This window comes from Octodon degus, unplaced genomic scaffold, assembly GCF_000260255.1.
Source record: "Octodon degus isolate 3935 unplaced genomic scaffold, OctDeg1.0 scaffold00354, whole genome shotgun sequence".
Classification (NCBI taxonomy): domain Eukaryota; kingdom Metazoa; phylum Chordata; class Mammalia; order Rodentia; family Octodontidae; genus Octodon; species Octodon degus.
This window is the reverse complement of record NW_004524930.1, coordinates 434,190-447,424: the sequence shown is the minus strand read 5'-3', so window position 1 is coordinate 447,424 and position 13,235 is coordinate 434,190. Positions and strand designations below refer to the sequence as shown.

The 13,235-nt window shown below is 33.6% G+C and overlaps 1 protein-coding gene across 1 annotated transcript; it reads right to left on the bottom strand.

The window, feature by feature from the left end:
• Positions 1-576: 576 nt before the first annotated feature.
• On the bottom strand, positions 577-1,509 carry LOC101561664 (olfactory receptor 4A15-like). Its single transcript, XM_004648128.3, has one exon. It carries the CDS (start codon positions 1,492-1,494, stop codon positions 577-579), a length of 918 nt encoding a protein of 305 aa, XP_004648185.1. The 5' UTR covers positions 1,495-1,509.
• Positions 1,510-13,235: the final 11,726 nt, after the last annotated feature.

The following is a 13,235-nucleotide window of genomic DNA, read 5'->3' as shown; positions in this document are numbered from 1 at the left end:
AACAAAGAAAGAAAGAAAAGAAACAAATTCATTCTGTGCTTTGAAAATATTTTTATTAGTATGCATGAGCAGTACATATTGCACACATTCACTAAGAGTAGTTGGGGATATACAGAACATATCTTCATTTTTACAAAATCTCCTCCTCCATTGCTCCCTTTGAACCTTGATGTTTCTCCTAGTTACAATCGTTCCTCTCTCTAGTTCAAATCATTTAACTTCTATTCTCATGTTTATGTATGATTAGTTTTCCCTGCGTAGTTCAAAAATATATGTGAACTTTGGTTTTGCAACAAACATAAAAAAACTCTCATGAAGTAAAAGAGGTTGATAGCATTAATTCCAGCACATAAATTGAGAGTCTCTACTGAAACATTTCAACCAAACAAATAATATGTGATTTCTTAACAAATTCTGATAGCCTTAAGAATATATGTAGATTTTTACAAGAATTCACATAATCTATGTTCATTATTTTTCAGATAATTGACCTGAGGAAAAGTTTAGCATACAGAAATAATCATTTATGACTTTCCTAGAAGAACTAAATCTTCATTTCAAATAAGTGAAATAAGTTCAATTTTGTTTTCTTGTCCAGATCTTCCTCATGGCAATTCTCATCTCTGCATTTCTCAAAGTATAGATCAGGGGGTTCAACAGAGGGGTGATTATGGTGTAAAACACGGTCAAGTATTTATCAATGGGTAATGTAGTTGGAGGTCTCACATATATAAAAATGCAAGGCACAAAGAACAGGATGACTACTGTGATATGGGAGCCACAGGTGGATAAGGCCTTACGCCTCCCTTCCTTACTCATGTTCTTCATGGATTGCAGAATGACCCCATAGGAGACCATTAAGATTGTGAAAATGGTGACAGAGATCACCCCATCATTGGCTAGCACAGTGAGGCTGACTATATAGGTGTCTGCGCAGGAAAGATTTATTAAGGCGTACAGGTCACAGCCAAAGTGGTCAATCACATTGGGGCCACAGAAAGGAAGATTGTAAACAAAAAGTACATGTGGGGTAGCATGCAGAAGACCCCCAACCCAGGTCAGGAGGATGAGCATAGCACACCGCTCTTGGTTCATGATGGTCATATAATGCAAGGGTTTGAAGATGGCCACGTAGCGGTCATAGGACATGATAACCAGGAGTATTTCATCAGCACCACCAAATAAGTGTTCTAAAAATAGTTGTGTCATGCAAGCTTCGAAGGAAATTGTTTTCTTCTCATAGAGTAGGTCTTTAATCAACTGTGGGGTAACTGTACTGGAAAAAACGGCATCCATAAATGATAAGTAGCCAAGAAAGAAGAACATTGGGGCATCCAAGGCTGGGCTGAGCACCACAGTCAGGACAATGAGTAGGTTGCCTGCCATTGTTATCATGTAGATTAGCAAGAACACAACAAATAATATTTTTTGACCCAGGACGCTCTGAGTGAGCCCCAAGAGGACAAACTCAGTCACGTTGTTCCGTTGCTCCATATTTCCCTCTGTATGTCTTAGTCTTTCTGCTGAGTACAACATTCTCTGCACATAGAATTAGTGTGATTTCTGAATGTTAAGGGTAGTTTTATCAATTTATTGATAGGTGCTATCACTTTTTATGTTCCAGTCTTGTCAGAGATTTTTCTATGCAATTTGGTGGAAGTCAAGTGCTAAGCTGGAGAGGAAAGGTGCTGCATTCCCAGAACTGCTGGTTTTTGAAAAGAAGCAAAGTTTTGCATGCTTTTTTCAATTGTTTATGCATTTTTTCTTCTTAGTTTATTATATATTTATTTCTTTTATTTTCTTTTTCCAATTTTAGATGCATATGTGTGGTAATATGAATAACTGGTTGGAACACAACACTATGTATCACATAACAAATACAGTGAAATTCATATTACTTTGTTAAACAAAAATCTGTGTCAATTGCCATTTTTTCTGCTTTACTACTAATTTGTGCTCTATTTAAATATAAGATTTATTGAAAGCCTGTGGCAATATTCAATCATATGTTCCATCTTGCCTAACTATGCCTGTTAATTAAAGCACCAGATTTGATGATATAAATAGATAACATATCAGTCACTGTTAATCAGGTATTCTTGTTTTGAAAATCTGTAACATATATATTGTAACATGTTACCTTGCTTCTGTCTTGCTTTTGTTTTTATTATTTTTTTTTTGTACAACTGGGGATTGAATTAAGGCCCTTGTGTCTTTTGCTTTTGTTTTACTTGCTCTAGATTGTACTCTTGAAGATAAAAGAAAATTATAATACAGTATCAAAAAGTAATTGGAGACATATGTTGGAAAGGTTCATTATGAAAGAATGACATCACAGCATTGTTTCTGTTAGGAAACTAAAGTATATGCACATGGAATTAACTGTGTATACTAAAGTAAGGATCAATTAGGTTTAATTTAAAAATGATAAGACATACATTATATTTATTTCAAGTTCATGAAGGAGAAGTGTCTTTCTATAATCCTGTGGTAGATTAATTTATTTAATTAATAAAATGTACCTCAAACAGACAAATTGCTCTATTCACTTTGTTTTTAATCATTAGTTATTGATAACATGCATAAGTAGAAAAAGTATTTGAAGAATGGGAGTGTGTCTTAGGGAACATAAAAAATTCCTATCTAAATTATACAAAAGCTTTGAAGAAATTAATTCATAAAATACAGGGGCCAGGGAGATGGCTCACTGGCATAAGTGCTTCCCTGGCAAGCTCAAGATCCTCAGTTGAATTCCTTTTTCCAAAAAGAAAAATACAGATCAGTAGCAGGGTAGAGAGATGATAAACAAAGGCAACGAAAGAAAAAAAATATATCCACAAGACCAGTAAACATAAGATGCTGCCCTTCACATGTAAGGAGAAAATGATCAAGGAAAACATACAAATATCACTTCAGAGATAGTATATTTTAACTGTGATAGCAGTTTAAGAGTGACTAGTGAAATTTCAAAAGTGTATTTTCCTTTCTTTGAATTTTATAATTTTTGGGTCACAATTTAACAATATTTTGTGAAGGCAAAATCCACACACCATTCATATCAATATCATTCTTTATAATGTATATTCTGGAAATGAAAGCATTAGCAGATAAGTACACATGTAAAAAGTGTTTTGTGTATTATTTTAATAACATTTCTAAAGATACAATTTAAATTGAATTATAATAAAGAAATGGTTAAGCATAGAAAATATCTTAAAAGTAGAAGTCATCTTTTATAAGTTAATTTCAATTATGTCAGTTCTCTTATTGAAATTTCACAAGTAATCATTAAAGCAGACAATTATGTGTGACAGAGTATTATTGTTAAACACACATAAAAATAGTATATACCTATCCACTTATTAATGTATTACAGTATGTGAACATGAGTAATATGGAAGTGGATAGATTGGTTGCATATCTGGTGCATATTTGTTCTATTCAGACAAGTAGGACTGGAGTTTGTGATTTATACCTTGGTTGTGTTCTTGGTAGAATGGAATTGAAATGACAGAAAGGGAACAATTATATGTGGCTAGTACAAGAAAGAGGAGAAGAAGAAGTAGAGCAGCAGGAGAAGGAGCAGGAAGAGAAGGAAGAGAAGGCAACAAGAGGAGAGAGAAGAACTTACTGACAGCAGACACAGAGTAGAGGGAACCGTCACAGTTAGAATGGAAAATATACTTTTAGTAGGTCAATAATCACTACCCTTTACATCTTCAAGTGATCCTACTACTAATATTTACTTCTAAACTCCAATTATCTTTACTTCAGTTTAATTAATAAATTCTGTCCTACTACTTCTTCAAAAACAAGGGTTTTCTGCCTACCTCAGTAAGGCTTATAATTCTGGAATTGCAGATTTGCTTATATCCACAACTCTTAATAATACCGAATCCTCTGATATCTCTTTCATTTTCTACTTCACCAATTTTTCTTCCCTTCACCAGTTTCTCTGTTTTCTTCAGTTTGCACCATTCTCTCTACATATTTGTACAATATGTTGGCATGTTGAAACACTCTCTCTTTTGACCTAACATTTGTTAAATACAGGCAGCCTGCCTCAGTTCTCATTGCTTCTTAGATGAACTCCTACCCTATGTTGAGTCTAGTGGTTCATTTGTGTCCTCATTGATTTCCATTCCACTCCTATGAGTTGAAGGAATAGCTTCCTTAATTGAGACTTACTGACAGCTCTTCCAAATTACATAATCACCTTCTAAAGAAAAAAATCTTATCCTTTAATGTTCAACATCTACATAGTCTCTAGAAGAATACTTCGCTGGTCTTATGAAGATATTTGCAAGTACGTGAACTCTAAACATGTCCCTTATAGTTACACTTCAAAACTTTTTTTGCTATTTATAATGTCAAAATATTCAAGAAGAATATTAAAGCCTGGAATAAATATTCACATAATTTTCCAATGATAGAAGTCCTCCTAATGAATTAAATCACAGAATTTTAGAAAGAGTATGAGTACCCACGTACCCACTAAACTATCATAACACATCTAACAGGAAATACCTCTCCGGACTTACCTGCTTAGGGAATTTGATGCTTGTTTCCCGTTCTGGATTTTGGAGCTCTTTTCACGTTCATTTATGGTAAACGAGTCATGGGTGATGCCATCACTGAAAATACAGAGGACAGTGACACACAGCTATCGTTTCTCCCCACTCCAGATATTCCCATTCTTTGCCTATTTAAAGGACTGATTCAGCATACTTCCGGAGAAGAAAGGCTATTTTTCTAAATTATTGTGACTTTAATAATAATTAATGTCAAGTATTTCCAGTAATTACATGAAATCTGGATTTAATTATACACAATTAAGCTCCAAATATGCATTGCTGGACAATTTTGACTAAACAGAAGGCAATAGGAAAATCCATTTTGAGGTTATATAATAAATTTGGGTTCAAAAATTCATGATACACATTTTTACATTCAATTGATATGTCAAACCTGCCAAAGTAAAATAATGACATTATGGGTAATACCAGCCAAATGTACTGGCCAGTCTTTGCATACCATACCTGAATTTAAGATTGACTAAGTATGGAGATGACATTTAATTCCTACTTTTTTACTATTTGAGTTTTTCTATTCCTAAGAACACAATACTACATATAGTGGTGCAAACTAAACCTCCCAGTGGTTAGGGCAATGACGGTAGACATTTATCTGTATCATAACATGTGTTTTTGAATTATTCATTTGCTGAATCTCCAAAGTGTTTTCTTTTTTCTGTAATTAAACTCACTGGGACCTCAGTCATAATTTTAAGCGGACAATATGCCACTCCATAAATGCTTGAAGAGTAATAACTATCTAAATCTTTAATATCAGTGGCATGCCCTCTGGGAAAATGTTGTCATTGAACATTCTGAGGTCTAGTCATAAAGCAGAGAATAGCGAGTTTGTGCAGAATTGAAATATATAACAACTCTCTTATGAAGAACACTATTGGGTCTGGGGACATGTTTTAGTAGAATAAGCGCTTCCCTGGCCAGCACAAGGGCCTGAGTTCAGTCCCCGGTTCTGCCAAAGAGAAAAGAAAAATCTATGGTTTTGAGTAGAATAGTAACGTGAATGAATATATAAAATATGAGTAATATATACAGGTATAAAACGCTTTTGGAAATATCAGTTTTTCTTGAAAGTTGATAGTAGGTAATTAAAAGGATAGTTTAAGACCATGCCTTAGCCAACTATATGAATTCAATGAGTAATATCCTTTAGCTAATATCTTTTCTCTTAAAATCAGGCCCAGTAGGATGGAGGATTATTTTGATAACAAGCCACTGAGAAGTTGATTGATGGGCTGACGTATTCTGCTTCCTCAGTCTTTAAATGTTCTGAACATACCACAGTTTTAAACAGATAAATAGATAGAATGTGTATTAAAAGAGAAATGTATAAAGGGAAATCACATCATTGCTTAATCATATTCCAGTCAGTTGTGTATTTATACTTCATTTGCTGAGGAACCTTACTGTACAGTATCAGGTGCTAGTTGGATACTCCAAGACAAGCGTCATTTTTGTTGCTACACACGTCATATCATAAAATTATTCCCTGAGAACCCAACCCATTTAATGACTCTTTGTATATGAGTTGGAAGAATTTGGTTTAATTCCATGGTTTGAAATGAAATGCTAATAAATATGTGAATGATTGTGAGGCTTTTACGGCTCTATAGAGATGAACAGAAGCCTTGAGACAGAACCTCTTGATGTAAGTCCAAAAAAATCAACCTACTAAAATTGATCAACACAAGGACTAGTATGAAGTTCAGAAAATAAATAGAATTTACAAATACTAAGTATTTCTTGAGTTAAAGGTTGAAAAAGATGTGCTCTAGGACAGAGGGATTCATCTTTCTCTTTCGTTTCATGGCAGATCTCCTACTAAGCCTAAATTTCTATAAAACAACATTAAGCAGAATGAATCATGCAAAATACCATATATAGAATGTGTTCTCCTGTATCTTACTCTGGATCATCATGGACTAAAGGCATTATTTGCCACATATTTATGCATCTCCATTGTGACAGTGGTGGCTGATCTGTCGGGCTTTCTTGGGCTCCAGGTGTACCCCTTCCTTGCTAGTCTGTCACTCCTGGATTCTTCATGCCACTGCTGCTTTACTCAAGTTGACTCTAGCTTGTGTGCTCATTTTCACCATACAAGAAAGCCATATGGTGTATGATGCCAGATCCAAAACTTCAGATTGAATGAGGATACATCTTAGTATTTTTGGAAGCTTTCTGCTCATGGACAGCAGTCAGGAGTAGCATTTAACATAATTTCGAGGATACATCATAAAGCACTCAGGAAAATATAGCTCCAGAACTAATGCAGAACGTGAACAAGTGTGTTAAAAGTAAGACTAGGTTAGGGGTAAAAAAAAATGTGTCTTTCATGTAATAATTTCAAAACATTTAATTTAAACATTCTTTTTTGAGAATACCTCATATTCAAAACCAAGTTCCCTTCCACCATGAGGGTGGGAAGTGACTGCAATTCATTTGAATCCAAATTATATCAAAATCCATTTCATTTTATTGGAGATTAGAACAAATGAGACTCTATAAAAGAGATTTGCAGAAACTTACACAAAAGTATACTGTAAGTTGAGAGGTGGATCCCAAATTCACAAAAATTCATCTCTTATAAATCTGAATGGCTCTAAAATAGGCAAGAAGATCTGATCTGTATTATACCAAGACAAGTGGGTATTTTTCATCTGCACAATCCTGAACTCTACTGGAAAAATTTCACTAGTATTTGAAATCATAGTGAAGCTCTGGTAACAGGAAAGATTTGTCAAGCATTAACTTAAGAAAATGAATGTGCAGATACAACAAATCCACACCACTTTCCAATCCATTAAAATCAAATGTAAACAATAATTAAAGAAATAATAAAAATGAATCTCTTATGTGTCACCTACATTGCAGTATATCTTTTGTTTCCCCATCGCTCAGCATTAGCCCGTGAGTGCACTTAGATAATAAAACATCAGTGAAAAGAGAAGAGTTGCAGCGTTCTAAAAGTGATGATGAAAAGTAAGCCAGAGTTATAAAGTATAATAATCTAGTGCACCATGAAAGTGCATTCCTGCTATGTTATTTTTCTTCAAATTTCTTGGATGTACCCTTGTGTAAGATCCAGTGACAGCAAAACAGGAGCTACTGATGCATATCTAATTAAAAAAATTTATAAATACATATCATTTACAAAGTTTTACTTATATTTAGAAGGGAAAACTGAAGATCAGTAACACATTTTGTTTGGAGGACAAATTGCAAATTTCTAGATGTAATCAAAAGCTTACAGAAACTTGAAATCAGTATCATTATTAAAAAATAAAGTTTCACTTCAGAGTACATGAAGGAATTGATAATACTTGTACATTCATTGCTAAAAAATTGCAAGACTTCTCTCTGCTGAATCCTTAGGATTGTAGTTATCAATATTTCATTAATAGTAAACAGGAATTTGTGGACTAAATGTTTGAATTTATGAATTCCCTAATGGAAAAAGGATGATGGACACAAACTATTGCAAATAACTTGGTGAATTCTGATAATTCAGCAACAAAATTCACTACAGATTCCTCTGTGAGATCTTAGAATTCAAAAAAAAAATACACAGTGGAGGAGGGCAACATCCAATTGACACCTCAGCTGCAGAAGCTCAGTTGAAAGGCACAGAGGATGAAGACCCCTCCCATTGCCGTGTTTCCTACCGGAACTCAGGTGAACCACACTGGAAGGCCAAGAGAAGGGTTTCCCCCATTGCTGCTTCCAAATCTTTGATATTCAGGCAGATAGTGAAGTTACATCCAAATGCATATGTTGTAGAATAATAAGCTTCTCTACGGGAGGGTTAGCAACCTAGGTTTGCGACCAAAAACTAGGGAAATAGAAGGGCTTACAGGATAGCCAACATTTTGACCCTAGCCTTTCAAGGTCAGTGAAGACACAGGATGTAGGGGAACCTATACTGTAACATCATGTAACTCAGTTGTTTCTAAATTTTCTGATCAAGGATATTATGGGGTCCAAGAGCAACGTGATCGATGATGTAGAGTGTGCCTAAGGAGAGTCACTTGAACAGAAAACAATCTCTCAGGCTTTCACACAGAGCAAATTGGTCAAGCAATGACCATGACTCATCCTCAAAGCTGACACTGACAAAGATCTGCAAATTGTGGTACAGGGTTACGGAATAAATAATGAGGGGACTTGACTGACCTTATCAGATACAAAAGTTATATTTCTTGTTTTATAGGTCTTGCTTTATCTTGGTCTTAACCATCCATCAGAATAGGATTTAAATGAGGAATATCAATTAAAGGCATATTAGTATGCTTAGCTGTGAAATTCTCAAGTTATAAACTTCTGCAGATAACCCACTACTTTCATGGACTGGGGGACTGTGTTGGATTGTTTTGCTGAATTCAAGGAACCTACAGTATTTAGATACCAGTAGAATACCCATCTCTGACAGAAGTAAACGAAAGAGTGGATAGAAAGGAAGGAACAATTTGTGTTTGTATATACAGAATATTTAGGAAAGCTACTGTGCTTCTTTTGCTTAATTTAATGAGAAGAAAGATTTGTACTAATAGTGTTTGGACAGGATATCATGTTTACATCTTGTGCTATGAATAACAACTACTAAGACAACAATATGCATGTATTAATTATTTAAACTCTCCTATCAATGCGGGTTGAACTATCTCATTGCTGTTTCTCAGTATAATTAATAAAAATAAAAGTAAATAAATAAATAACTCCCTTATTCATTTTCTTTTTTCTTCTGTATTTACATCCACTTGATTATAATAATAATGAAGTATTGTTCTGCTTGAAGCAGAATGAGTTAATTAATATGAATGAAATTATGGAAAATATCTCTAAAACAAACAAAAATGTATATGATACATGAGTATGTTCGCTTTTAATATTTGTGTTCTGCAATAGAAGAAATAAGATATTTATGCATTATTTAACATTTTGTTATTTGAACATATTTATGAACTTTATTCACTCAGAAACAAGGTGGATTTACTTCCATGTTAATCATAAAGAAGGCCTAAGTAAGTGTTCGAAAATTTTTGTCATACAAGCTTTGAAGGAAATAGTTTTGCTCACATGGACTAAGACTCATCATATTTGAAGTAACCGTGTTTGAATAAATAGCATCCATAAATGACAAATATACAAAAAAATACGTTGCGGCATTTATCTAGGTTACTTTGCTCTTGTTGCTGGGATAAAATACCCAACACCCAAAATTAAGGATTAAAGGTTTATTAAGCTCACATTTTGTTGAGGTTTCAGTTCACACTTACCTGGCTTCAACAAAGTGCCACATAGCAGAGGGTAGCAGTTTATGGCATCAGAAGACAGTAAACATCAAGAGGCAAAAAGGGAGGAGCAGTGGCTCCAGCAGCTAGCAAACCTTGCTCATTTCCATATACTGTGTAGAGGTTCCACAGCCCAAGTTATTGCAGTGTTCACACCCATAATATGAATATTTTATGAAGAATTAATGACAAATTAATCACTGTGGTGTGATGTTTTTGATTCTTCTAAAAAATACCCAGGAGGGGAATAGCTAGGTTGAATGGTACCACATTTTAAGGAATCTCAATGACTGTCATGGTGGTTGTACCACTGTACATTCGTTCCAATAGCAGAGAAGGGTCTCTTTTCCCCCATGGCCATTCCAGCTTTTGTTATTGAATGACTTCTTGAAGATAGTAACTTTTTTCTCAGATGAGATAGAATGCTGATATTGTTTCAATTGTCATTTCTCAAATGACCAAAGATTTTGGCCATTTATTTGCCATTTGTGTTGTTTCTTTTGAGAAATGTGTATTCATCTCAGATGCCCGTATTTCATCTTTGAATTTTGGGTGCCTGATTTTTAAAAACTCATTAATGTTCTACATACAAGTCCTTGGTCTGAGGGAGAGGTGGATAATTTTTTTTCCTGGTAGGCTTTCTTTTACTGTGATGATTATTATTTTTTTTGATGTTTAGAAACTTTTCAAAAAGATGAGATCTCATTTGTGGATTCCTTGAAGTACTTCCAGTTTGGTTTGTTTTCATAAACTGTCTACATTTAGGTAGGTCTTTAAGATTTCTACATACTTTCTCTTCCACTAGATTTAGTGTTTCCATTCTAATATTTAAGCATTTGATCCACTTTGATTATAATTTAGTTCATGGTGATAGACATGGATCTAATTTTAGCCTTTTTTTTTTAATGGAAAGCCAGTTTTTTTCCAGCACCATTTATAAAAGAGTCTTTGTTTTTCCAAGTGAACATGTTTGGTGCCTTTGTCAAAAATTAGGGGACTGAGTGTGTTTGTAGTTATGTATGCATCCTCTAATCTGTTCCATTGAGCGTCAGGTCTAATTTTGCCTGAAACTTGCTGATTTTAGCTTGGTAGCATAATTTGAAGTCACTAATTGTGATATCTTCTCCTTTCCTTTGTTTCACAGGATTGGTTTTGATAATCCATCTCTCTTCCTATTCCAGATGTATTTTAGCAATGCTTTTTTTCTAGATCTATGAGGTATACTGAAATTAAAATACCACCAGGTATTTTAATTGAGATTAAATTGAATTGGGGTAACAATTGTGGGAGTATGGCTATTTTCTCAATGTTGGTTCTTTCTATTCAGGAGCAAGGAAATGTCTGTCTATGTTCTCAAATCTTCTTTAATCTCTTTTTCCACAATAGTATAAATTTCACTATAAATAAATATTACACTTTTTTGTGCAATTGATCTCTAATTAGTCTGTGCATGCCTGCACAAATACTTATATTATTGTGCTCATCCCATCATTTTTTGGGATGCTATTTTGAAAGTCATGCTTTCCTTAATTTCTCTCTTAGTGCATTAGTTGTTAGTGTATAGAAATGTTATCAATTTTTGAGTATTGACTTTGTGTCCATCTACACTATTGAATTTGGTCGTTAAAATTTCCCATCTTTTAGTGAAGCTTTGGAGGTCTTTTATGTAGAGTGTCATGTCATCTGCACATAATGTTAATTTCACTTCTTCCTTGCAAATCATTATTTCATTTATCTTTTTGCTCTTGTCTAATTGCTTTAGCTAATGTTTCCAGAACTACATTGAATGGGAGTTACAGTGAACATCCTTGTCTTTTTCTGATTCTAAAGAAAGCCTTCATACTTTGTCCGTTTAGTATGATGTTGGCTGTTTGTTTCCCATACATGGCTTTCATCTTGTTGAAATAAAGACCATGTATTCTAATTTTCTGTAGATATTATAAAATCATAAATGAGTGGTATGTTTTGTCATAAGCTTTTTCAGCATCTATTAAGATGATCATGTGATTTTTGTCTTTGTCTCTGTTGATGTGGTATATTGAATTTTTGTATTTGCACATATGAAATTATTCAGGATTCCTGGGATAAATTCCACATGATTATGTTGTATAATCTTTATGATTTGCTGCATTATGTGTGCTAGTATTTTATTTAGGACTTTTGCATCTATGTTCATTAGAAAGACGGTCCTGTAGTTCTCTTTTTTTCATTGGCTCTGTCTCTGGTTTTGATATCAGAGTAATATTTGCCTCCAGGAATGAATTTTGGAGAATTTCTTCCTTTTGAGTTTCAAATAAGTGTTTGAGAAGAGTCGGTATTAAATTTTTTCTAATTGTTTTCAAAATTCAGCTGTGACTCCATGGATACCTGGGATTTTTTTCTTTTTGCTGGTAAGTTTTGGATTACATTTTCAATTTTATTCCCAGTTACTGGTTTATTGAGAATTTTCATATCTTCTTGACAGTGCTTTGATAATTCCTATGCATCTATTAATCAGTCCACTCATTTTGCATTTTCTTTTTCTTGATATTTAAATTCATTTTAAAACGCAAAACAGATAAAATAACAATAATACAGTTTCAAAACAGCTTAGTAGAATGGTTACAATAATTAATACATTGCGTATTTTTGTTTTCACAGTAAAAATCATGAAATTTCTTTGAAATTTGTTTTTTCTGTTTGAAATTTGTATGAACATTCCAGAGTGATAAATTGGATTCCTTACCATTAAATACTACTTTGTCATTCTTTCTGTTAGATTTAGTAGCAAGTGAGATTATGAGCTTCATTTATTATAGCTCTGATTTTATTTACTGTATGTTTTTCCTTTGTGTTTTCCATGCTGCGAGCATAAATATTTTGGAAATAGGTACTGATGGCCTTCTGAATTTCTATACAGTCTGTAATGCCTTTCCCCATTTTGTTCCTTATTGTATGCTTTTTAATTTTTTCTCTCCTTTTTGAACACAGTTGACTAGAAGTATATCAATTTTATTTTCTTTTAAACAACCTACTCTTTGATTTATTAATTCTTTTTAATGTTTTCTTAGTCATTAGTGCATTAATTTCCTGCTCTGATCTTTATAATTTCCTACCTACCTTGGGCTTTGTGTTTGATTGCTCTCTTGTTTCTTTGAGCTTAAGGTACCGTATAAGATTGATTATTTTGGATTTTTCTGTTTTCCTACTGTGAGAATTTACCTCTCAAAAGTTTTCTCTTAAGATAGCTTTCATTCCATCCGACATGTTCTAATAAGTTGTATTTGCATTTTTGGTAGATTGTATATATTGACTAATTTCTTTTATTTTATCAGTGTCCCTTTATGGTTCAGAAGGGTGTTATTTAAATTCC

Excerpts from the sequence above, each read along its gene's own strand:
- LOC101561664 (XM_004648128.3), bottom strand. The coding sequence starts at position 1,494 with ATGGAGCAACGGAACAACGTGACTGAGTTTGTCCTCTTGGGGCTCACT.